Source organism: Pristiophorus japonicus, chromosome 21 (genome assembly GCF_044704955.1).
Source record: "Pristiophorus japonicus isolate sPriJap1 chromosome 21, sPriJap1.hap1, whole genome shotgun sequence".
NCBI lineage: Eukaryota > Metazoa > Chordata > Chondrichthyes > Pristiophoridae > Pristiophorus > Pristiophorus japonicus.
The window spans coordinates 65,821,460-65,849,300 of NC_091997.1; the positions used below are offsets into that span (position 1 = coordinate 65,821,460).

Genomic DNA, 27,841 nt, shown 5'->3' on the forward strand with positions numbered 1-27,841 from the left:
TGTGTGGATTTTGTTAACGTGTGGTGGCCGTTGCACACCAGCTACCACACAGGCATGACAGAGCTAGGTCTTGAATTATATAACATCATACTAAACACTGCAAATGGCCCTCCAGGTTCCAAATACATTTTTTGGGTACTGGATATTGGAAGTTATAGAAGCAATTTCACCCAGAATTTTTCAAAAGTTCTATTGAATTAGGAAAAGGGGAGGTGCAACGAGACCTGGGTGTCATGGTTCATCAGTCATTGAAAGTTGGCATGCAGGTACAGCAGGCAGGCGGTGAAGGCAAATGGCATGTTGGCCTTCATAGCTAGGGGATTTGCGTATAGGAGCAGGGAGGTCTTACTGCAATTGTACAGGGCCTTGGTGAGGCCTCACCTGGAATATTGTGTTCAGTTTTGGTCTCCTAATCTGAGGAAGGTCATTCTTGCTATTGAGGGAGTGCAGCCAAGGTTTACCAGACTGATTCCAGGGATGGCTGGACTGACGTATGAGGAGAGACTGGATCAACTGGGCCTTTATACACTGGAGTTTAGAAGGATGAGAGGGGATCTCATAGAAACATATAAGATTCTGACGGGACAGGTTAGATGTGGGAAGAATGTTCCCAATGTTGGAGAAGTCCAGAACCAGGGGACACAGTCTTAGGATAAGGAGTAGGCCATTTAGGACTGAGATGAGGAGGAACTTCTTCACTGAGTTGTTAACCTGTGGAATTCCCTGCCGCAGAGAGTTGTTGATGCCAGTTCATTGGATATATTCATGAGGGAGTTAGATATGGCCCTTACGGCTAAAGGGATCAAGGGGTATGAAGAGAAAGCGGGAAAGGGGTAGAGGTGAATGATATTGAATGGTGGTGCAGGATCGAAGGGCCGAATGGCCTACTCCTGCACCTATTTTCTATGTTTCTATGAATACAATTTGTGTAGATTTTTAAATTCGAACGTAACACTTTCCATTCCCTTGCTCCCTGCCTACTGACAGACATGCACTAAATTAGCTTTTTCCTAATCACAAAAAAGCTATGAAATTCCCTTCAAAAATCAGATTGATTGATGCCAGGCCAGTGCTGAATCGAAAGTAGTATCTGAGCCAAACTTGTTTACATAGAAAATCTAAACCAAACTAGCAGTTGAGCTAATCCCTTATTTAATTTACATAGCCGTATCTCTCCATTTGAAGTTTAAGCTCTTAAATTTGGTTTCATAAAGTTGATGCTGTTTTTAAAAAAAAACATTGGAAAGTTTAGTGTGTAAATCTAAAGTATCTCAACAATATGATTAAGTTACAGCTTTACAATATTGGAGGTACTGCACTTTTTGCATTGGGCATTAAGCTTCCTCTTGTACTACAAAAGTGGAGTGTTCAAGCCTATTTGGGGTAAATTAGAAGTTTCTTTTGTTTAGTTCAAATCCATATAAAAGGTAATATTTCAAAATTCAATCTGTGTATGTTGTATATTTTTATATGCAACTATATTTTAAATACCCATGAACTGGGATTTGAACAGTATCCTTTCTCATAGAATATTGCCTCCTAAACTCTTGTTGACCAGGCTACTTGCATGTACAGGGTTTTCTGTGCAGTGCATTTTATCAAGAGCGGGACTGATGATTGTGTGTGTGTGGTTTTTTTTGTAATACTCCTGGGTGAACTATGTATACACAAGTGCTTGAAATTAACACTGGTGTGCTAGATTAACGACCAGACTTGGCAACCAACTGGTGATGTTGGGAGCTTTCCCTGTGCAGTTTGAAAAGCCAATTCATATTGTGCATGTTGCTTTTACAAATAGGCTTTTTGTGCAAGCTTTTTACATATCTGTAAAGCAATATGTAAATACAAGTTCTGTACCCTTGCTGGGTGAATGGATTCTATTGTGGGTCAGCTTTTTGGTGCTTCCAAAGGCTGCACCCCTTTTTATTAGGTCCATTTTTTTCACCTTCTATTCCTGCCTGCTCACTGTTCTCTGAGGGAGACTATTGCCTCTTTGACCATATCTTTGGCACCTCCCCTAACTGCTCCTGTATTTCCAGCTTAGTGTCCACCTCTAGTCCTGTAAAATGCTTTGGGAAATGTTACCATGCGAAAGGTTCTGAATAAATGGAAGATGACTTGGCTACATTGGCTGCCTATGGTGTTTCATCAATGGTTAGCTCCTTCAGGTCATTTTTTCATCCATAACCACTTTGTTACTTCCTGCCCACAAAGATTTATTTCCTATAACCTGTATTTTCCCTTAATATTTTTGCTGGAATTATGCATGAATATTTTATTGCCAAATCGCTCTTCCTTTCCTCCTGAAATCTTCAAGTTTTAAAATCCCAAACTTGGAGCGCCTAATTAATTACTTCATTCTCTCCCTATTTCTTTTCAACTTCTGTGCCATGTAATATGGACCTTAGCCCTTAACCTGTGTTTCTCAATTTTAATGCTCAATTTTTAAAAATTACATGCATTCAGTCTTGAGTGAATTTAAAGGCTAAAACTTTTTTAAAAAGATTAATCTCGATGCAAATTGTTTGCTGAATATTGCATAAATTTCTTTCAGCAGCATCCTTGTGAGTAATGCCTTTCACTTCGGTAGCCATCTCAGCTGTTTTTGCTACAACTCGTAATTCACAATTTTGGTTTCAAAGTTCCATGAAAAGCATTATTTTTGGCAGCCCTTTCCCAGTAGTCCTGGCCACTGTTAAAGTACATCTGTTTTAAATTACTATATTGCAATCTTAATCTATTTGCTGTTTTCAATAGTCCTGTAGGTACAAAGTAGCAAAGTGCGTTCTCTGAATAGTTACTTAAGACTGTTACAAATTTTGCTGTGCCAGGTTTCTCTCCTCCTGCCTTCCTTGAGGCATTGACTGAGGTACAGTCCTTGCTCACCTGTCTATTATTTGTGAAGATGTGTTGCCAGGTCACTTGACTACAGGGGCATTGCGGGTGTGACTGATCCTGAGCTGAAAAATACAAATTTCTAACATCGCTAGATAGTAATCGTGAATGGGAACCCTTACTAAGATTTTTTTTAAAGCTCCTATATCACCATCCCTCTTTCCACCCTGGGGCAGAGGCAATCATAGCAATCTTATTACTTCCCCCAGCAGAGATGAATTAACTCTGCACAGATCAGCAACTGAATCTGGATTTTTTTTTGTGGTTTGCGTGGCTTATCTACTCACTGGATAAGCTCGCTGAGCTATTGAAGGAGCCTGAGTATTAACTCAAGAATACCAAATCTCCTGGAAATATGACTAATCTCACTTTTGTGTGTTCTGCAGAGAAACTTGCACAGCTAGCATTAGGGTTATGACTGGTGCTTTTGAGCGTCAGTGTTTCATTCGGAGACAACTACATTTTCCCATATATTCTCTCAATATGTCATTGGGTATTTGTTTTTGTGACACCCCCTAGAAACTGTTTTGGACATTTTGGTGTCGGAAAATCTGCTGATAGCATTCCCTGGCCAAGGAAAACTAGATTCTCTCTGACCTTCTAATCCTATTCACAAATGTGTTGAGTAGAAGGGCCAAGTGGGATAGTGACCTACAGAGATTCCAACTCGCAGGCTGCCTCTCGAGACCAATCTAAACAAGTTTCCTATCCTTGTTTCAAACACTTCTGACCATTTTTAGGAAAGTTTGGGCCTTGTAGGCTTTTATACAACATGTGGGAGGCTTGGTAATTGGTGCTGGCACTGACGCTATAACTGGCTTGGATGTGCTGCTACAGATGTACTGTTATTTCCTTTCAGTGGAAGAGTCATGATGGCTAGAAAGACTTGGGGCTAGAATTTCCTAACAGCCTGCCGCCACCCAAAAGACTGCTAAGATTCCAAAGATTATTGCCGGCGAAAACCTCCCCCCCGCCCCCCCCAAAAAAATTCGCTGAGCGAAAAACATGGGTGTTTCACCCCCAGTCTGGACGACAAAGTGGAATTTAGGATTGATTGGGTGATAAATTTTAAAAATCACTAAAAATTTACCCTGAGGCTGCAGGTTGGGCCTAACAGCAGAAAAACTCAATTTAAAAAAAAAAAAAATATCACAAAAACTAAAACATTCTTGACCCTTTTAAACTAAATCACCGTAATGGAATTTTAAAATAATCAGAAAAACCAATTACTAACCACTTTTCTTGAAGTGCTTACTCACCCACCGCCCAGCTCCGCTGATCCTCGTAGCCGTTTTATTTCATACTTAAGGGTCACCGCTGAGCCAAATATCGCGCCGTGGCGATCTGTGGACGGTGCACGCTGGCGGTCCGCTCCCCAGCGGTACCTCAACCGCTGGTGTAACTCGGGTAGGGAATTTTTCGCTCACCTGATTATAGCCCCCCCAGAAACTAGGCAGTAAGCCATTTGAAATTCTAGCCCTTGGGCTTTCACTTTTTTGCAGAAATCATAGTGCCAATCAAATTTTGTCAGACCAATAGATATGCTCTGAACACTCTACCAAGTTTATCAGTAAAGTGTCCAGTTCACAGATAACACTCATCCATTTGGTGTGATTCTAATTGTATGTAGAATGTTTCCCCTCATAGGGGAATCTAGAACTAGGGAGCATAGTTTTAGAATAACTGGTCACCCATTTAAAACTGAAATGAGGAATTTCCTCAGAGGGTCGTGAATCTTTGGAATTCTCCGCCCCAGAGAGCTGTGGAGGCTGGGTCATTGAATATATTTAAGGTGGAGATAGACAGATTTTTGAATGATAAGGGAGTGAAGGGTTATGGAGAGCAGGCAGAGAAGTGGCGTTGAGGCCAAGATCAGATCAGCCATGATATTGAATGGCGGAGCAGGCTCGAGGGGCCAAATGGCCTACTCCTCCTCCTATTAATGAGAAGAATTACGAACTTGTAGGTGTGATCTCCCTCATATTTATCCCACAGCTTCACGTGTATTTGAAAAGGAAACAAGATAAATAGGAGAAAATAGACCATATCATATTAGTTTCTGGGCTGGGCACTGGTGACAAGAACAACGAGGAATGGAGGGACTGACTCCACACGTTCTATCTGGCAGCATTAGGAGAGAGGCATCATTTAACTCTGGGTAATGCCGATAGTTATGACTGTAGCTTAAATATCCAAGTACCAACAAAAGGGGAAAATAAGTTGAAATGTTTGTGGTGCAATTTAGAGTTTTTTTTACTGAGGCTGGTAAGGGGGCAGATTTATTGCCTCTTAAACTAAAAACATAGATCTAGTTGTGCTCGGAGAGAGATTTATTGCATTAAAATGTAACTCCAGATATGCCAGAGCTAATCTCTGTTTGAACTGTGCAATGTTTTTGCTGTTCGTTTTTGAAGAGTGTGTTGTGCAACTGGTATGGCTAGCTGCCTGCATGTTAGCTTGAAGATGTGTCAACACCAGCCTACCCAGGGTGATTGAGACAGTAAACATGAACCACAGTGCTTTGTATAATTCGCATTGTGCTTTTTTTCTTTTAACGTGGCTTTGACCCAAACCTTGAATGCACTTAATAGAAAGTGGATATTTTTTTTTTACTTTGGCTCCAGTGAGCTAAAGCTGACCCTTTAGAAAAGGCAGGCAATCACTATCTGATTTTAAAAAGCAGGGAGGGGGGGGGGGGGGTGAGGAGAGCAAATTACAAGTCTGAATTAGGCAGAAATACACAGCAGATCATCAGAGTGTCACTGAAAAGAGAAGAAACATACAGGTTAACATCCAGAGCTGTCTGTTTGAAACTTAAATCTGTGTTTTATCTTTTTTTCAAATACTGAGTTATCCTTTTGTTTGTAGCATTTCCAGTTTCCACAATCTGATTTTTTCTAATGCAGTTTGTTTCCAAGTTCTTTTTCTCCTTCACAAAGCAATACTATTTCTGATTAAGCCATTCCAAGATGAAACTAGTTTTTATATAGCTGTTGAAATTAGGTTACCAAGAATTTGTTACACTGGGGTCAAAAAAACTAGTTTTAAAATTCAGTAGCTTAAAATGTCCATTTTGCCAGGGGTCAAAACTTCAGATGAATTTGCTTTTATTTTAATCTGTTTTGTACAGCCATGCTAATAATTTCTTACAATCCAGCACCCCCAATATTTTAATATATTTCAGATATATCCACAAATCTCTAGTTGGGAAATCTTGGAACTGTTGCATTAAACATATTAAATTTATAATATGAGTCAAATACTTTGTATCATGCCAGTCAGATTTTTTTCAGTGTCAGAAACATAGAAAATAGGTGCAGGAGTAGGCCATTTGGCCCGTCGAGCCTGCACCACCATTCAATATGATCAAGGCTGATCATGCAACTTCAGTACCCCACTCATACCCCTTGATCCCCCTTAGCCGTAAAGGCCACATCTAACTCTCTCTTGAATATATCCAATGAACTGGACTCAACCTCCTGTGGTAGAGAATTCCACAAGTTCACCATTCTCTGGGTGAAAAAGTTTTTCCTCATCTCGGTCCTGTATGACTTAGCCCTTATCCTTGGACTGTGAAGTATTGGCAGAAGTTGGTTGAATGTAAACAAATTAAATTCACCTCCACACAAACTGAAGCAGTATTAATGGTTACTGTGTTCAGAAAGGTATGTTAAAGATGCTATATAAATGCAAGATGTTGGCCCAATGAAAATAAAAAATAAACTTTGCAAATGCTGGGCATTTGAAGGGAAAACTAAAAATGCTGAAAATACACATTAGCTCTAAGCAACTGTAAAGAGAAAAAGACTGGTTAATGTTACTGGTGTGAGCCTGTCGTCCAAAGCGATGAGCATTCACAATGAAATGGTAATTTGTTTTTTCTTAACAGATGTTGTACATTTGCAGCACTTTCTGAATATCGTTCTCTGCTCAGGAAACCCTACATGGGTGATTTTCCAAATGAGCGAGAGGAGGGGGGTGGGGATGGAGGGTTTGGTTGCCACTGCTAACTGAAGTTACCCTCTCATCTGGGTTGCAACTCAGTGACTTTTCTCCACTCCCCACCAACTTACTTTGCCCACGGCTTGGAGATCAATTGAAAAGATTTAAGTTATTTTTTTAAATGTTCGTGCGAAGTCACAACCACGCTGTAACATTGAAACCAAAAGACTGACATCTACTCCTGAGGCATGCACCACTCGTGTAGGTAAGTGGTGCGTGCAATTTTGCAGACTTTTGAAGTAAAGCTAGGTGTAGGGCTTGGGGAAAGGAGTCTGAGGTGGGGCAGTTTACTCAAAAGAAACAGACACTTGATTGAGCAAATTAACATTTGTCTGTCTTTGTAATGCTAAACTAGATTTATCTGTGCAGAACTGCAGCTCCCATGGTTGGTGCCAATGACTCTGCAAAACGTACACATCCAGTACCGACATTGTTTTTGGAACAGTGGGCACAGATGGTGGTTTATTCAACTGTGCAATTGATTTATAGAAAACCATAAGATGCTGTGCACGTTTATCCAACATAGATTCTGAACTTAAACTCTGCAATTTTTCATTTCTACCAGTGACAATCCATAGTCCTCCCTTTATTTTACTCGTGGTGCAGTTTGATAGTCGAATGGTTGCTCTATAATTATCTATAATCCAGGTTACTAAACTAATAATTATTGTGACGTAAGGTTTTGTGAATTCCGCATGTGAACTATACATCCCTGTCTGGAATAAAAATAAAACTGGGAAGGTAGCTCAACCATGGCTAACAAGGGAAATTAAGAATAGTGTTAAAGCCAAGGAAGAGGCATATAAATTGGCTAGAAAAAACAGCCAACCTGAGGACTGGGAGAAATTTAGAATTCAACAGAGGAGGACTAAGGGTTTAATTAAAAGAGGGAAAATAGAGTACGAGAGGAAGCTTGCAGGGAACATAAAAACGGACTGCAAAAGCTTCTATAAATGTGAAGAGGAAAAGATTAGCGAAGACAAATGTAGGTCCCTTGCAGTCGGATTCAGGTGAATTTATAATGGGGAACAAAGAAATGGCAGACCAATTGAACCAGTACTTTGGTTCTGTCTTCACGAAGGAAGACACAAATAACCTTCTGAATGTAAGTGGGTCTAGTGAGGAACTGAAGGATATCTTTATTAGGTGGCAAATTGTGTTGGGGGAATTGATGAGATTGAAGGCTGATAAATCCCTGGGGCCTGAGTCTGCATCCCAGAGTACTTAAGGAAGTGGCCCTAGAAATAGTGGATGCATTGGTGATCATTTTCCAACAGTCTATTGACTTTGGATCAGTTCCTTTGGACTGGAGGGTAGCTAATGTAACTCCACTTTTTAAAAAAGGAGGGAGAGAGAAAACAGGTAATTATAGACCGGTTAGCCTGACATCAGTAGCGGGGAAAATGTTGGAATCAATCATTAAGGATGTAATAGCAGCGCATTTGGAAAGCAGTGACAGGATCAGACCAAGTCAGCATGGATTTATGAAAGGGAAATCATGCTTGACAAATCTTCTGGAATTTTTTGAGGATGTAACTAGTAGAGTGGACAAGGGAGAACCAGTGGATGTGGTGTATTTGGACTTTCAAAAGGTTTTTGACAAGGTCCCGCACAAGAGATTGGTATGCAAAATCAAAGCGCATGGTATTGGGGGTAATGTACTGATGTGGATAGAGAACTGGTTGGCAGACAGGAAGCAGAGAGTCGGGATAAGCGGGTCCTTTTCAGAATGGCAGGCAGTGACTCGTGGAGTGCCGCAGGGCTCAGTGCTATGACCCCAGTTCTTTACACTACACATTAACGATTTAGATGAAGGAATTGAGTGTAATATGTCCAAGTTTGCAGATGGCACTAAACTGGGTGGCGGTGTGAGCTGTGAGGGAGACGCTGAGGGGATGACTTGGACAGGTTAGGTGAGTGGGCAAATGCAGATGCAGTATAATGTGGATAAATGTGAGGTGGTCCATTTTGGGGGCAAAAACATGAAGGCAGAATATTATCTGAATGGCGGCAGATTAGGAAAAGGGGAGGTGCATCGAGACCTGGGTGTCATGGTTCATCAGTCACTGAAAATTGGCATGCAGGCAGTGAAGGCGGCAAATGGTATGTTGGCCTTCATAGCTAGGGGATTTGAGTAAAGGAGCAGGGAGGTCTTACTGCAGTTGTACAGGGCCTTAGCGAGGCCTCACCTGAAATATTGTGTTCAGTTTTGGTCTCCTAATCTGAGGAAGGACGTTCTTGCTATTGAGGGAGTGCAGCGAAGGTTCACCAGACTGATTCCAGGGATGGCTGGACTGTCATATGAGGAGAGACTGAATCAACTGGGCCTTTATTCACTGGATCTCATAGAAATGTATGATTCTGATGGGATGGGACTGGACAGGACAGAATGTTCCCAATGTTGGGGAAGTCCAGAACCAGGGGACATAGTCTTAGGATAAGGGGTAGGCAATTTAGGACTGAGATGAGGAGTAACTTCTTCATTCAGAGTTGTTAACCTATGGAATTCCCTGCCGCAGAGAGTTGTTGATTCCAATTCATTGGATATATTCAAGAGGGAGTTAGCTATGGCCCTTATGGATAAGGGAATCAAGGGGTATGGAGAGAAAGCAGGAAAGGAGTACTGAGGTCAATGATCAGCCATGATCTTATTGAATGGTGGTGCAGGCTCGAAGGGCCAAATGGCCTACTCCTGCACCTATCTTCTATGTTTCTATACACTGGATTTTCATGGGTATTATGCTTTGTGGAGAAAATGTTGTTTTTTTCGTAAATTGAAAAAACCAAGGGGTGCATGCAGGCTGTCAACAAGGGGGGGGTTAAAGGAGGAAAGACTGGGTAAAATTGAATAATGGCTAGATGAAGCTGCACTTTGATTTACAAGTCTGTAGATTCTACCCCAAAGGGTAGACTGAGGGTGATGAGGAATTCTGGGTGGGGGGAGTGGTTGTGTGGGTGGAAATTGCATCAGGGAAGTTGGTTAGTGCTGGCTACATACGAAAGTGGTGGTAGACTCTGGTTAAAAGGGCAGGAATTTATTTTCTATTCAGCCACCTAAATGTCTTTATACAATTTTCAGGGCTTTTATCATGCACATGTAACTAATTAAAATCAATGGGAAGAATAAATGATTGTAATGCCATCATCCTCTGTGCATGGAGATAATTGTCTCGTTAGGATTGAGCAAAAGTAGACTGATCCAAGGTCTCGCTCGCATTCATTTGATGCTAAATTAGATCTAACATAACCACAAACTTGAGTGTGCTGTTGGCTGAGTTCAGCAAGGAAATGTGAGCAGCTTACTGATACTGTATAGGTATTGTCAATTTGAAATCCATTATTTTACAGGTTTTCTTCAAGACCTGTTAATGTTAAACCAATTTGAGCAGCCGTGCATTCCAAGTATTAGCAGGACTCATTTACATATCTACAAAAGAAATGGGAGGAAGTTTGCCATCTACAATATGATTCAATGTTTTATAGTTTCATAAGTTCATGATAAATTGTCGAGGGTAAATGTCAATCCGAGAGAACTGAGAACTTCAGACAGCGGTATGTCTATGCCTGTTCCCTTGTACATTAATCTAGAAAATGCCCTGCATCCCTGCTACCTCACCCCAACCCCATGAGAGCTTTTGGCCATAAAATATAGGAAATGTTATTTTGATAGTGTCCAGTGTAGAAAAGGGCAGAGTGTTATTGGAGGAGCTCCAGCCCAAATGTCTACATAAGAGAATTTCTGTCATCTCTCTTTGAATCCTTGGCATGATGCCCAAGTTACTCATAGTATGGTTGGGCCAACTGTTAAAGTAAATTAATACGTGCTGGAAATTGGTAATGGCTCTTACTAATGTCTCGCTCTTCCGCGTTCCAATTTTTTCCCACTCCCTTTCCAGTTGATCCAGTAGAGATGCTCTTAATTAGGCCACCATTCCTTTGATCTTCGAATAGCAAGTCTGCCGCAACTTTCAACACAAGTTTTTCAATTTCATTGCCCCTAGACTTAAGGTGTGATTCTCATATAATTATAATAGTGCACTTCAACTTGTTTTAGCCTCTCCTTGAATTTGAGCACCTTGGGTTGTTTATACCTAAAAGGGTTGGGACAGGATATCGCAGCTGAGCCCGATGCCCAAAACTATACTGATCTTGCTTGACATCAACACGTACACTTCTTTTTGTGGTGACTGGATGATGATCATGAACAGGAACCCTGCTGATTTTCTCCATGAGGTCAATTGTACCACCCTACCTGAGATCAAAAAACTCAACGTAGACCGTTGTTTGAACCTTGGACTGTACGCGTGCACACACTGAGCTATGAGGCAAGCTTACAGGATTTGTAATGCTACTGTTACATTATGAATTTGGTGCTGCTTTAACAATGAATTCTACTTAAATGACACTACAGTATTACACTTGTGGCTTCAGGTTAACAGATAAAAAGAACTTGCATTTATATAGCACCGTTCTCAACTTCAACAAAGTGGGAGGTGTTGGGGAGGGGCTGAGGCAGAAGTGCAGGAAACTTGATGGTTTTCAAATCTTGAAATTGGTGAGGTAGGTATAGGGGGGTTCTGTGTTTCATTGGGAACATAATTGAGACAAAAGCCGAAGTACCCAAGTCACTGAAGTACCTACCTCACATTTAATAGACTGGCACCTAGTGGAATGAATGTGCATTAAGCTGAAGCATTCACAAATGTCAGATTTTTGATTCGGGAGGGAGTCGAAAAAAGTATGTTTTATGTCTAGGCAGAAGGAAGACAAAAGTTGTCTGGACCGGAACAATGGACCAAAAAAAGGCGAGAGGGTAAATTAAATGGGATGGGTGATAGCAAAATGATGATTGTCAGCCACTCAACATTTGGTGCCAAGTTGCCATTTTTTAAACCTAGTTTTTCCTGGGCAATACTTTTTTTTAAAACTTGTATGAAGGGCTGAGACCCATAGCACAGAAAAGCACATGCTTGGAGAGGAGTGATGTGGTGAAGCTGTAGTTGGGTGATGGCAAGCTTTCGTGTTAAAAGGATGTGGAGGAATGGAAGATTGATAGAGGTAAGGTATTTGAGGCCTTGGGAAAGAATGAATTAGAGTGGGTGCTGGTGGAGAGAGTACTGTTTAATGTCAGTGTTGGAACAACTTGTGAATTAATAAAGTTCTATTCAGGTCAGGTGGATAGTGACTGGTGAACTCCCTCATAGCTTTACTGTGCAGTTACATTGACAGTCCAGTTGCAGCCATTTAAATGTTCTGGATGATTGTGAATCTTGCCCTGTGTCAGTGAGTGCGGTGTAAAATATTCCCTGAATAAACCGTGCAACTGAAGCAGCCTGATAATGATGACCAAAGACCACAATTCCAGTACCTTGTGCTACTTGGTGATGGTGGAGAAGGCCCTGCGGAATGTTTTAAGAAAATCTTGTTTATAATGGACCAAAAGAAACATTTTGACGTCTGATGAAACATTTGATGTCTGATGAAGGACGTTGAACCCATTAGTTTGGCTGTAGACGCTGACCCTTTTAAACAGCCCGGAACTGATAGGAAAGCAGACCCAACATGTGAAGTAACAACTTTTATTTTCGGATAGGGAAGATAACTGTCATTCAGAACTCCAAATCTTGATCTTCAACCCAGTTTCCAAAAGGTCAGGATCAATCGAACAGAACTGGTACTAATTTTGTAAACTCCATCAGAGGCGAACTGAACAGCTGGAGTGGAAAATAATGATTTCACACTGATGCAACAGGAAATGCCATGCTCCAATTGAAGGTGAGGGATCTTTGGACAGTCGAAAGAGCTATGATTTGTATCTCCCCACGCTACCTGATCTGAGTGTTTAGTGCAGACACTGACTGGGTATCCAAAGTGGAAAGTGTCCATTTCCCAACACTAATGTGTCTTCCCTTATAATTCACAAGTGCTTTTCATTTGCAATACAACCTGTTAATTCAAGCTCTGAACTATTAATCATCTGTCTGTGCAACATTGGCATTTTACTCTCGTCATGGGCCATAGCCATGCCTATTATTACGATCGCACAGCTATCTTTGAAGAAACCTAATAGGCAGCCACGTACAATGTCACATGTTTCAGAAATTTCTTAAGCTTTTAATCTTCTGAAACAGCAATTGCCACACTTCGTCTTGCATTTTGAATACTGCAATCTAATCTGGAATCGAGTGCATTGTATGAATTGGAAACCAGTTAGAAAGCCTTCTGACAGGGTGCCAGCCTCTGCTCAGTGGGTAGCACACTCACCTGAGTCAGAAGGTCATGGGTTCACTCTTGGAACTTGAGCACAAAATCTAGGCTGACTCTCCAGTGCAGTATTGTTGGAGGTGCTGTCTTTCGGATGAGAGATTAAACTGCCCTCTGGTGGACATAAAAGATTAAGAAGAAGAGCAGTGGAGTTCTCATGTTGTCCTGGCCAATATTTATCCCTCAACCAACATCACTAACAGATTATCTAATCGTTATCACATTGCTGTTTGTGGTAGCTTTGCATATTGGCTGCTGTGTTTCCTACATTACAACAGTCACTATACTGCATTAGTGCTGTAAAGCACTTTGGGATGTCCTGACTTTGTGAAAGGCACTATATAAATGCAAGTCTAACTTTTTATAGTTTTACCCAGTCATGTTGCACTGTAACTTAGTTCCTCCTTTCATTCTTTCTCTGTCACTCTCGTACTATTACTATAAGTCATTGGTCCTTGAGTTTCCCCCTCCCATTTTTCTGTACTCAAGTTTTCTATCTGTCACAACTTCTGTTTAGAAATCAAGATTCATTGCAGTGTGCCCATTTCTAACTCATTCTTTACCAGGGCCTCAAACTACTTTCCTTCCTCGGTTGTCTTCCTGCCAATTGTAGTGTCGGGTTAGCTCAGCTGGGAGCACTCCTGAGTCAGAAGGTCGATCCTCATCAAGGTTGACACTTCACGACAGCACTGAGGGAGTGCTGCATTGTCAGCTGCACCATGGTGGGATGAGCTGTTAATCTGAGGCCGGATTGCCTGCTCCACATGGATGTTAAAGATGCCATGGCCCTAATTAGAAGAGGAACATGGAGCTCTCCCTGTGTCATAGCCAGCGCACTTCCCTCAACTGTCCTCGCATCCTCCCTTTCCCCAAGCTTAGGCACTGAGGACCTCAAAATTGCTTCCTTTCTCTCCGTGCTTGTTGTAAAAGCTTGGTATCCATTGGAGTTTCACAAACACATACATTTTAAAAGGTGACCCTACATCTGAAATGTTGCTGATCAGGAATGTGATCAGGTTGTGCAGTTCCGTAATTTTCTTTTTCTTTAGTATTATAGAATCGCTTTCACAGCTGCCTTGTATTGGTTCCACTCATTTATTTTGTTCTATAATGTTGTTCCTCATGTAATCTATTATAATCTTGCCTCTTAAATTACCGTTTATTGCTATTATAAATGCTTGAGTGAGATTTCAAATTTGCTAACCAGTAAATTAATTGATAGAAGTTACACAGAAAATAGTAATGTGATGTGATTGACTAGTCCAAATTATCTCCTTACTCTTAATAATCCTGGTTATATTTTTGACTAAAACTGGAGGCCGTTATTTAATTTTGCCAACTTGGTGCTGAACTTGAAACCTTCTGTAATCTGGCATTGGTTTGATGGTGAAGATGGTTTGACTTAATAGCTGATTAAGATCGATCCACAGCTATGCTAGATTTTATAATGGTTGTAGAATAAGTTGTGTTCTCCAAGTTCATGGAGTCTTATTTCACGATAGTGGATTTGTTTGGATTTTAATTTGAAACGTGTGGCATCATTACAACAATGTGGCCATGCTCTATTGACGGTACAAGTAAGGCATATTTGCTCAGTGCATCTGTGTAGATTCAAATCAAAAGGTTGAATTATGGGCCTGGATCCTACTGTAAATATGACCTACATACAGACAGGTGCACTTTTGTACTATGATATCACAATACTGAGACGTGGCGTTTTTCTGTTTGACATTGTTAAAATATTGTATAGCAACACAATAAATTGGGTATTATGGAAACACCAAGTAATTAGATTCCTGTAAATATTATTGGCAGGTTATTCTGAACCTGATGCTGCTGATTAGTGTAATACAAGACCCATTCTGTGTGCTATGATTTGGTACAATGCAAAGTGGGACTGCTCTCCCTCATCCTGCCATCCAAAATGAGACTGGTGGATTTAGGAAAACTACAGATATATTTATCTTAAATTGCAAAGAAAGAATTTGCATTTATACTGTACCTGTCATATCCTCAGTCCCAAAGCGCTTCACAGCCAAATAATTATTTTAAAGTGCAGTCACTGTTCTTGGGTGCAAACATAGCAACCAATTTGTGCACAGCAAGGTTCCACAAATAACAGCTACTAAATGACTAGTTAATCTATTTTGGAGGTAATGGTTGTTGGATTAATTTTGGGAGAACACTGGGAGAATTTCCATGATCCTCTTTGAAAAATCTCATGGGATCCTGACCAGGTAGACAGACCTCGATTTGCAGTATTCCCTTCGTGCTGCACTGAAAGTGCCAGCCTAGATTTTGTATTCCAGTCCAAGCTTGAACCTCCACTTAGAGGCAAAAGTGCTACCACTGAGGTGTAGCAAGTCTATAACTTATTCATAGATTTCTAAATGTATAATCAGTCTGCTGTTAAGCACTTTAATATAACATTTGATTCTTGATTAATGTAGTGTAGCCACTTGATAAACTTGAAAAGTTCCACTTGCTATACAGTGAAATTCTGGGCTCCAGTATTGGGTGCCAATCCAGCTTGGGTTGGGGATGAAAGCATCAAATCCCAGTGGTGATGGGCATTATTACATTATCCCAATAGTTGCAGAAAAGTAGTGATAAGTAAGGTTAAATAATGCACAATAAATGGATGCCAATGGATCACAACAGTTATCCAAGAGCCGACATGATCTGAATCCCTCAACAACCAGTTGGTAATCTACCCCTACTCAACAAGTGCTCTATGTATGAAACGGGAGTTAGATAAGTATCTGAAAGAAAACAGATGGCAGGGCTATGGGGAAAGGGCGGGGGGGCGTGGGACTAGCTGAGAGTCAGCGTGGGCTCGATGGGTCGAATGGCCGCCTTCCCTGCTGCAACCATTCTATGAAGCATTTCACAAAGATTGCTTGTTCTATGCAGTTCATCTAATGCAAAGTATGAATATGCCTTGCCATAGGAACTCTTAATTTTTCAACAAGCCTAAATTTACCAGCTTTAGGTATTTGCTTCAACTGCAGCAAGTACAGTAAATTAAAATGTGTTGTCAAAAAACTTCCAGATTTTCAAATTTATTTTTAAAATTTAGCATCGCTCACTAACCATTTAGAATAGCTGATGCTAGAATTGTTGCTCAAGTCCTTCAGTGTATAAACTGCCCACTATAGCATTCCAGCATTTGAACTGACCAGCTGTCTGTTAGCGTTTTAAACGGATGCTGTAAAATGTTGGGGTTTATTCATAACCTCAAATTATGTTTTGGAATCTGAAGCTATTTGCACATGTATTGTATGTGTAAAAAAAAAAAACATGCTAAAGCTACTGAAGTGAATGAAGCTTTACTGAAAAATTGGGAGTTTCTATAAATGAGATTCACATTTGGATTAGTGAATTGAGCAGAACCAGTAATCTTTGCAGAAAGGGCTAAATATATATAGTGGACGTGGAGTGGGAGAGGAATCTGAGGTCGTCATCCAAATATGAGGGCTTCAGGCAATGTCTGCTTCTGGAGTTTGTTGCATATAAAACCCCTTAATTGGCCAATTGCCTTGTAATCCATTGGTCCATTTCTTATCTATTGGCCTCCGGTCCAGCAACGCCTCAGTTTTAAAATTCTTATCCTTGTTTTCAAATCCCTTCATGTCCTTGCCCTTCCCTATCTCTAAATCCTCCAGTCCTACAAGCCACTGATTGAACTCACTTATTCTTATCCCAAATACACAATTTCCATTTTGTGCCGATACTCAATTACAAACATATACACTTAATTACAAGTGTACTAATTAAGTTTCTCCATTTTCTGAGGAACACAACTTATTTTTGCTCACAAACTGACCCAACTATGCTAAAGGAGATGGAATTCCAACGAGGTCATGTTTGTGTGTTCTGTTCCAAACTAATTCCTGAAAGTTGCATAATAGCATCAGCAGCAATTATATTGCACAATAAGACTTTGATTTATGGTATGGGGATCTTCACTAAGTGGTGAATATACTGTCTACTTAACTTACGTGTATTGTTTACCTGTTTAGTAAAAGTGATCGCTCAATGTTTATTTGGTCAACCTTTTCAATAGTTTAAGATTTGCTGTGTGCTTTAGTGCAAGTACTGATAAGTGCTGTAAAGTTGTAAAAATAGATTGTATCAGTGATGGGCTGACTAATGGTTCAGTCACATCAAAATGAAGTATTGGAGTCAGCTGCAGGCAATCACAGGACATTGTTTGATGTTGTGAATCATTTACACCCACAAACCAAGTGTTTCTCCTTCAGGAGAAGCACACAAAACAAGATAAACCAGAATGTTTAGTTGATAGTTGATTTTGCCAGTCACCCATTTATAGTAGTAAGTGGGAGCCACTGAACAAATTAGATGATTGAATAATTTGATTTCTTTCATATAAATCTTCAAGTAACACATTCTGGTTTCCTCCCCTCCCCCTCCTTTTATCGTGAAGGCAGTGAGTCATGCTGGCACATACCATGCATGCTGGTTGACTTCTGGTGTCTCGCCTAATTGGCCGTTCCTCACTGGGAAACGCTTTGACCCACTGGGCCATCAGATGAGCTGGTAAATTCTTTCCTAATGCTGCACGTTACATTCAGGCACCTCATTATTATATATAGCAACATTCCATTTATTAACACTGCATATGCAACATGATACATGTGCAGTTTTGAGGGATTTTTCTGGATATACACAGGTCAGGAAACTCATGTAAAGACAGTCAGGTGTAGCTGGCGCAATTGGGAGGCCTTGTGATAGTCAGGAGCCTGGACGATGAGTGACAGCAAGCTAATTTACCACCACATCTGAAATACCTAAGTCTGACTCTTGCACGCTTGTACTTTTCTAGCAGGGATCACTGGATAATCAGAAGCAGGAATCCTAGCTGATCTTTTTAAATCATATTTCCCCTAATAGTCAAGCATACTGCGACCAACTCGTACCCAGTTGGCATCCGTTAACCCCGCACCGACTGGGAATTGAATCTCCAAATCTTTTGATCTGTGTGGTTCCGTTGCAGCACGCGCTTATCAACTGAACCATCAGCGGAAACCTGCCAATGTAAACCTGTTGAAATGGTTAATTAAATATAATGAAACGTGCTTCCTTGTGTTTTTTTCAAAGCAGTATTTGGCGCTTGTTTGACTTTACTTTCCCGCTCATCAACTGATCAAGTAGGAAAATATTTGAGGTATCCTGAATCTCTGCTGGTTCCTGGCTGACTCCTTGTTTCATGCCCTCCATCTTATGCCCAGCTGTTATTACATGAGCTTATTGGCTGTATATATGCACCCTGGGAGGTGAAAAGCCCCATTTTGGAAAAGTGCTCATTAGCTTGCTGATGGATCTGATCAGTCAAGGCACAAAGCCATACTCCTCAGAAGTTCCCACGTTCAATTCCAAATCTGCATTGAGTTAGCAGAGCTCAGACGGAGAAGTGGGGTGAGGGGTTGGTTACAATTGGCCTTTGTTCCTTTGACCTATGGAGGCTTACAATCCAGGGTTAAATGTGGACATGGGTGAGAATCGATTGAGGATCAGATGTGCTTCCCTTTGTAGTCAAATAGCCTGCCCCCCCCTTCCTGTCATATAAGAAGAATGGCCGCTAGAGCAAGGTGCCCTGTACTGCTGTAGTCACTGTCTCCGCCAAGATGAGGGGGTAAAATTTGCCATATCAGTGCCACAAAAATAAGACATTTATAGTATTTTTGAAATCGCCCTGTATCTTTTGATGTAACTGTGATTTGGAGAATGTTAATGAACGTTTGGGAAAAAGTCTAATTTTAAAATTGAGCTCTTGCTCTGCAGCAGGTTGGATTAGAACATTGCAGGTTTGTTTTGGAGGTTAATCTTCTTGTCTCTCCTGAAGGTACCAACCGGTTTCCAAAGGTGGTGTTTGCCATCCTGTAGGAGCTGGAAATCTGCTCAATTTTTCTCTGCCTAACGCAGGGGCACTGAAGCCATTTGTAGCAACCCTCTTGTTGCTCGGGACTAAGATTAGCTAACTCTGCAGAGGCCAAGTTGCCTTGCTTAATACCGCACAGCATCTTAAATTTCTTCCGCTTCGTGTTACTTTTGTTTGACTTGATTAACATGAAAAGACGACTTTTTAATCATTATTTTGCTTCAGGATTAATCAGCCTTTATTGTGTTTGTGTTCTGCAGATTTTCGATGATTACTATCATTTCCGGCATCAAGGGGTTGTGAAACGATCATTGAACGAACACACACATCATCATCATAAGCTGCGACAGGAACCTCAGGTACACATGGGACCAGGCTTGAATTCATATTTCCTTTACATTAATTTGGCTCTTTGGTGGCTGTAGCTCTTAAATGATTGTCATTTCTAATAACCTGGGAATTGGCTTCTTTTTAAAAACTGATCTCCAGTTAAATGCAAGGACTTGTGCACAAGTTGGTGAGCAGTGTGGTCACTAGTATTTCAGTAAACACATTCAGTAGTGCAATTATAGATTCTCTTCCAAACTTGGATTGTATCTGGAGGGAGTACTTTAAGTTGTATAACCTAGGATGAAATGCTGGTGGTTACAGGCCTGTCACTGGTGCTGGGAACAACTTGAGAATATCACATAAGGCAGTGTGTTAATAATTGGAAATGTGGTGACTGAGTGAGCAGAATATTCCTAATATCACATTCTGAGCACATCTGTGTCTCAGGTTCATCACACCTCTGGCTTGGTAACTAGTCCTGGATCAATTCAAAAGCCTGACATTTTGGTGATTTGCTTCTCTCATGTTTCGAGATGAGTTTCAGTGCATGTGACCTGGTAGCTGTCATTCAGTAGGCTTTGCACATAAAACAAAATTCAACCTGCGAATACATATCAGCTGAACTTACTTGAGCCTGTTTGCTTTCATTGGGCGGAACCAGAATTGAGTGTGTGGGAGTGCGGACAGAAACTCAGGTTCCACTCCCTTGCTAATTCTTCAGATTCCATTGGGAATTGAGAGAAAACTTGAAACCACAGTTTTATACTCTGAGGCCTCAATGTGCTGCCTTAGTGTCCAAAACACATTCCCTTCAGCTTATGGTGTCCTGCTTTCACAGCACCGTGGTTGTAATTGAGGCTGAATTCTGCTCGTGTATTTCAGCTTTTGGCCATGGCTTTGTGGACTTGTATCCATTATAGGAGGGCTTAAAGCACTATTCTGACTTCAATCCACTTGATGCACAATCTAGTTTGAAATGGAGACCGCATGGTTGGCAATGCAGTGTTTCCAACCTCGGTACAGAGCCGACTGAGCACGACTACAAATTCTAGCACTCGCTGCTTGGACGGGCTCTGGTGTTGGAAGCAGTCACTTTAACCATCTACATCTTAGTGGCATTGAGAATATAGTGATGGATGCTCACAGCAGAGGCATATCTGACCAGTATAGACTTTGGTAATGTTCCAATTACTTAGAACATTGAAGAGTGCAGTAAAACCTTTTATTCCTTTTGAGAAATAAACCCATTCCAAAATGTATCCATGTCTTGTTGCACAGTATCTTTGAGATAGCACGTTGCACAGCAAATATACAGCTGGTTCTTTGAAGCCTCCCCAGTAGGTAAATATGGTGCCTCGTGTGAACTGTACAAAACACTAGTTAGGCCACAGCTAGAGTACTGCGTGCAGTTCTGGTCACTGCAATACAGGAAGGATATGATTGCACTGGAGAGGGTACAAAGGAGATTTACGAGGATGTTGTCAGGACTGGAGAATTTCAGCTATGAGGGAAGATTGGATAGGCTGGGGTTTTCTTTGGAACAAAGGGGGGCTGAGGGTAGCCTTGATTGAGGTGTATAAAATTGAGAGGCCTAGATATAGATAGGAATGACCCATTTCCCTTAGCAAAGGGAGTCAATAACCAGGAGGAATAGATTTAAATTAATTAATAGAAGGATTAGAGGAGTGTTGTGGAGAATCTTTTTCACCCAGAGGATGTTGGGGGTCTGAAGCTCACTGCCTGAAAGGGTGGTTGAGGTAGAAACTTGCATTTAAAAAGTGCTTGGATATGAACTTGAAGTGCTGCAATCTGGAAGACTACGGACCAAGAGCTGGAAAGTGAGATTAGGCTGGGTAGCTCTTTTGCAGCCTTCACATAGAAACATAGAAAATAGGTGCAGGAGTAGGCCATTCGGCCCTTCGAGCCTGCACCACCATTCAATATGATCATGCAACTTCAGTACCCCATTCCTGCTTTCTCTCCATATCCCTTGATCCCTTTAGCCGTAAGGGCCATATCTAACTCCCTCTTGAATATATCCATGAACTGGCATTAACAGCTCTCTGCGGCAGGGAATTCCACAGGTTTACAACTGAGTGAAGAAGTTTCTCCTCATCTCAGTCCTAAATGGTCTACCCCTTATCCTAAGACTGTGTCCTCCTGGTTCTGGACTTTCCCAACATCGGAAACATTCTTCCTGCATTTAACCTGTCCAGTCCCATCAGAATCTTACACGTTTCTATGAGATCCCCTCTCACCCTTCTAAACTCCAGTGTATAAAGGCCCAGTTGATCCAGTCTCTCCTCATATGTCAGTCCAGCCATCCCTGGAATCCATCTGGTGAACCTTCGCTGAACTCCCTCAATAGCAAGAACGTCCTTCCTCAGATTAGGAGACCAAAACTGAACACACTATTCCAGGTGAGGTCTCACCAAGTCCCTGTACAACTGCAGTAAGACCTCCCTGCTCCTATACTCAAATCCCCTAGCTATGAAGGCCAACATATCATTTGCCTTCTTCACTGCCTGCTGTACTTGCATGCCAACTTTCAATGACTGATGAACCATGACACCCAGGTCTCGTTGCACTTTCCCCTTTCCTAATCTGCTGCCATTCAGATAATCTGCCTTCGTGTTTTTGCCTCCAAAGTGGATAACCTCACATTTATCCACATTATACTGCATTTGACATGCATTTGCCCACTCACCTAACCTGTCCAAGTCACCCTGCAGCCTCTTCGCGTCCTCCTCACGGCTCACACCGCCACCCAGTTTAGTGTCATCTGCAAACTTGGAGATATTACATTCAATTCCTTCATCCCAAATCATTAATGTATATTATAAAGAGCTGGGGTCCCAGCACTGAGCCCTGCGGCACCCCACTAGTCACTGCCTGCCATTCCGAAAAGGACCTGTTTAAACTGACTCTCTGCTTCTTGACTGCCAACCAGTTCTCTATCCACGTCAGTACATTACCCCTAATACCATGTGCTTTGATTTTGCACACCAATCTCTTGTGTGGGACCTTGTCAAAAGCCTTTTGAAAGTCCAAATACACCACATCCACTGGTTCTCCCTTGTCCATTCTGCTAGTTACATCCTCATGGCCTCCTTCTGTGCCATAAATTTTTATGAATCGACTGTCAAAGCAAAGCATGCAATTCTATAAGTTAACAATTAACAAGGTTAAGGGTCCAAGTCCATCTAACAGCTAACAAGGTGTCACGCACATCCTGATTGTGGCTCCATCTGCCTAGCTTCATCCAGCCATTACCAGCCCATTTTTGTCCTGCACCATCATCCCTTTTGTCATTTAATCACCCATAAGCACATAAACATGAGCACGAGTAGGCCATTCAGGCCTTCGGATCTGCACCCCCATTCAATAAGATCTTCCTCAACTCCACCTTCCTGCATATCTCGATTCCCTTGTATCCAAATATTTATCGCTCTCTGTTTTGAATGTACTCGGTGACTGAGCATCGACAGCTCTCTGGGGTAGCGAATTCCAAAGATTCACAACCCTTAGAGTGAAAACACTTCTCCTTATCTCAGTCCTAAATGGCCAACCCCTTATTCTGGGACTGTGACGCCTAGTTCTAGACACCCCACACGGGAATCATCCTCCCAGCATCTACCCTGTCAATCCCTCTTAGAATTTTATGGGGACGAAATTCAGGCCCACCAGAAATTTGGTGCGCTTACCATTTAAGTGCTTCTGCCGCTGTCTCGGAAGAGGTCGACTCTTGATCGATATTGTTAGATCTCTTTAATTTCCAATGAAATACGAACTCCGATTGTAGTTTTAATGTAACTTTATTCTGGCAGCAGCAACAAGCTCTTGGCTTTAAGCCAGGCCTTTGTCCTTCTGAGACCACATGGCCAAAATGGCTGTACTTATACCTGGTTCAATTTACAGAAAAGAACTCTCCTTCTTTGACCTTATTGGCTCAATTGATAGTCTTTTATAACCTTTAGTTGGCTCGCTACCCAAGGTCCTAAAATGTCAAGTTGATTGATGACATAATGCAATGTGGTCTGTGTTTTTTTTCAAAACTGCAGCCGGGCTGCAGAGCTTGAATTCTTTATCAATCCCCCCTTTGATTCTTTCACAAACTGAATCATAAAACATCAGGTATCACTGGTTAAACATTCTAAAATTTGTTGGTGTTTCACCACATATCCGGACTAGTAGCTTCCACACACATTTACACCAACCCGAGTTCCATCGTGGCCACAATGGAAGTCTGGTTTTAGTAGGTTAATTAACCTTATTCCAATTTAATCCAAATCAATATCTTAATTCAACCAGTAAACAACTTTCCCTTAAGCATAATATACCCCTGTGCCACGTACAGACGGTCTGCTGGTACCTGCAAGGTGTCTCACATGCGGGACGGCAGCTACAGACGCCTGGTCGCAACAACATTTAATCAACATAAACAAACAATATAAAAGTAAAACAATTACAACGAATAGAATTAAACCTTCCACCAATGAAGTTCCTATTGAACCTAGCCATTCAGTGGCTCCGCTCCACAAAGTGAATGATGGGGGTTGCTTAAGTTTTTCTACCTCCTTTTGGATATGCTCCGCTAAGTGGGTAATTTCTTCGGAGCTATCTGGGATATACGTGCAACACTCAGTTCCGAGTAGGGCGCAAGTACCTCCCTTTTTAGCCAGGATGTAATCAAGGGCCAGTCTATTCTGTAGGGCTACTGTGCGGATTGCTACCATTTCTGCATTGATTTTAACTAGGGCCTCTGAGGTATCATTGGCTACCGGTTCCACAACGGATGCCATGTTAATGGATTCCCTTGCCAGTCTGGCGGTCCCATACCTGGGGATCAGAATGGCAAAGAACCTCTGTTTCTGTGATAGCTCTCTTAGGACGGTGTAAATGTTCTGACAGTGACTTTATATGATACATATAAGGCACAATGTAGGCTAAATAGCAGGATCCCGTCCAATTCTGGGGAAGCCAAGGGTAGGCCTTGTGGCCACACACCCAGTAGGTGCCATTATAGGCAATGAAGGTTAGCTGTTTCTTTGTCAGTAACACTCCGGGGCCTGTCCAGACTTTTCCATCTGTTTTATTCAGAATTCGTTAAGAATTCCCACATCGGCCCAGTTTGGACGATTCCGTGGCTTGATTATATTATAATTCCGGGAGCAGTTATTATACCCCATATTTTGGCCTCCTTAGATGTTTCTAATCAGACAGACCGATTTCCCCCGGTTTTCCTATTCCCGTTGTATTAGTGATAACAGAAAATGGGGGCCGTTTGGAATTATTGTAGCATGGTTGGTATCCCCCTTCAAAGGTAGTCAGATTGTAACCTGCTGACTTCCATTTACGTGCCCAGTTTTCCGTATCCTGAAATGCCTTGTCTGTTTTGTTTTGATTAATTATCCACTCAGCCATTTCCGAGATTCAAGGGAACTGGTCTCAAGGGAATCCCTCCTTTTGAATGAATAGGAATATACGCACACACCCAACAACTAGAAATGTTACCTTGTTTGGCATAAATGTATGACATATATAAAAAGGTATTTACACATAATTCCCTTGCTTACCCTACTATTTCCCTTTGGAGCAGAGGGTCAGCTAGTAAGAAGTAGGCAAATGCCTAGAATACCTACAATCAGTAATACAGTAAATTTATACATTTTGGCAAAAAGTAATTGTCCTTATTAGATTTCAGCTTCAGTTACGGGTGCTCGTTTAACATGTGAAGCGTGGATCCAGGCTTTCTTTCCTTGGACTTTAACAGCTGCCTGGGTGGTCAATAACACTTGATAAGGTCCCTCCCACTTGGCACCCAAAGGTTCTTTATGCAACTTTTTCACATACATCCAGACACCCGGGATGACGTCGTATCCTCCTTCGGGTGGATTACCCCAAGCTGCCAATACCAGTCGGGAAACAGAACGAATAGCATTGGTTAGGTTCTGACAGTATGATAACAAAGTGTCACTCATTAAGTGAACATCAGCTTTCCTTAAATCGATAGTTCCTGGCAGCGACATGGGTCTTCCTGTTATAATTTTAAATGAGAGCTTAGACCTGTAGTTCTGTTCAGGGTTGCCCTAATGCTACATAGCGCTATTGGTAGTGCCTGGGGCCATGGTGTTCCTTCTTGGTGATATTTGGCAAGTTGTTGTTTCAGAGTTCGATTCATTCGCTCTACTTGTCCTGATGATTGTGGATAATAAGGACAGTGTAAATCCCATGTAATGTTCAGTAACCTACAGACTTATTGGCAGACAGCACCTGTGAAGTGTGTTCCCTGATCTGAGTCAATGCTACTCGGGACTCCCCATCGGGGAATGTAATCCTTACACAAGACCTTTGCAGTCTGATTGGCTATGGCTCTTTTAGTTGGGACAGCTTCTACCCATCTAGAGAATCTGTCGACCATGACGAGAATGTTGGTGTATCCTTGACATGAAGGAAGAGATATATAATCAACCTGCATATGCTGGAATGGTCCGACAGGGGCAGAGGGCCTCAGTTGGGGCATTACCGTGATGGGTCCAGAATTATTTTTCTGGCAGACCACACAGCGGTCTGCTACCAGCTGGGCATGTTTTTTAAATCCCCAACCCCACCAACTTTTCTGGAACCGTGCTGTCATCTGTTGAGGCCAAGTGTCCCCACGAGTGGATCTGTTGGGCTAAAAAAGGCATAAGCGCTTGTGGCGCGACTGGCTTGTCGGTAACTCTGTCTCCAGACACCATCTTCACATAGCTTAATTCCTGCCTCAATCCATGTCCATTTTTCCTCTCAGGAGCACTCGCCTTGCATTGTTTGAAGGTCTCGTGTCAGAGTCCTGAGTGCATTCAATCTGCACATCTGTGTTGGTTCTTCTGGGGGAACCCCCTGTGAGGCGGCATCTTTAGCTGCCTGGTCGGCTAGGGCATTTCCCTGTGCTTCTGTGGTATTTTCTTTGGTATGGGCTTTACACTTCAGGATGGACACTTCCTGAGGTAATTGTATGGCCTCTAATAAGTCTCGGACTTCTTTTCCATTTCGGATAGGTGTACCAGCAGCAGTGAGGAATCCCCTTTTCCGCCATAACAGACCAAAGTCGTGAGCGACTCCAAAAGCATAACGCAAATCTGTGTAGACATTAGCTGTCTGTCCTTCTGCTATTCGACATGCTTCTGACAGGGCCCGTAACTCGGCCTGTTGTGCTGACGTTCCTGAGGGTAAACATCCTTTTGCCACTACCTCATATAAGGTTGTAACTGCCCATCCTGCTTTTCTGGTGCCATTGTCAACAAAGGAGGAACCATCTGTAAACAGGATGAGATCTGGGTTGTGCTAAGGCTGCTTCTGTTTCTTTTAAAATCTCCATGCAGTCATGCTCTTCACATTCTCCCCCCTCTTGCTCCCTCGATTCTGACATCGGGAGCATCGTTGCGGGATTAACCGGGCTGGCCCGGACGATATGGAGATTCGGAGCTTCCAAAACTGCTGTCCAGCGGGTCCATCTAGCTGCCGTCACCTGAGACATTCTATTCATAGACAGCAAAGCGTGTACAGCGTGGGGGCACTTGACAATCAGCTTTTGGTCGAGGACTTGACCCGCAGTGATCATTACCGCTCGACATGTAGCTTCCATTGCCCTTAGGCAACTTCCCCATCCGAGGACTACCGCATCCAGTTTTGCTGAATAATAGCCAATAGGTCTTTGCCGATCCCCATGTTCTTGTCAGTATAGCTGTCGTATATCCTTCTTTCTCATGGACAAACAGGGTAAATGGCTTACCACTGTCGAACCTCCGGTGCCAGAGGCACCGACCAAAATCCATTGGCCATATCTATAACCGAGAAATATTTATGTTCCGGTTTGAGGGCATTAAAAATGGTGAAGGGATCTGCGACCAAAGGAGCTTTTGATCAATACACTGGTTAGCTTTCCTATAATCGACAATCAAACGGCAAGTCTCATTAGATTTCTGTACCGGCCACACGGGGCTATTGGAGGAGCTATGCGTTTTAATAAGCACCCCTTGTTTCTCCAATTGCTGAATAACCGATAAGATTCCCGCGATGGCAGTTGGACTGATGGGATACTGTTTGGTGCATGGAGGCTTGGTCCCGGTAAATGACGCAGGCTCCATCTGGAGTAGGCCACAATCGTTCTTATCTTTCGCCCATATCAGGTGTACCTTCAATTCTTCTTTCTTCAAAGTTCTAATTGACCATGTCACCCGACCATCCTCAAAATGCAACGATGAATCTACTTAGATTAGAACGTCCATTCCCAAAAGGGGTTTATCTACTGGGCCTATCCAGACCGATGTGGTTAGTTCATGTGGACCCAGCCCTATAAGTACCGGTGTTGTCCTTTTAATTTACATTTTATGGCCCCCAACTCTGTAGGCTGTACGTGCCCTACCATCCAATGGCAAAAAGTCTCCATATTGTAGGGGTAAGCAT

At 42.0% G+C, this 27,841-nt stretch overlaps 1 protein-coding gene across 1 annotated transcript in view; it reads left to right on the forward strand.

The window, feature by feature from the left end:
• The window catches only part of LOC139234048 (furin-like), a 108,253-nt gene that overhangs the window by 42,691 nt on the left and 37,721 nt on the right, over positions 1–27,841 (forward strand). The window contains exon 2 of the mRNA XM_070864916.1: positions 19,324–19,422. Within this exon, the coding sequence (XP_070721017.1) occupies positions 19,324–19,422 (99 nt within the window). The remainder of the gene's footprint in view (positions 1–19,323; positions 19,423–27,841) is intronic.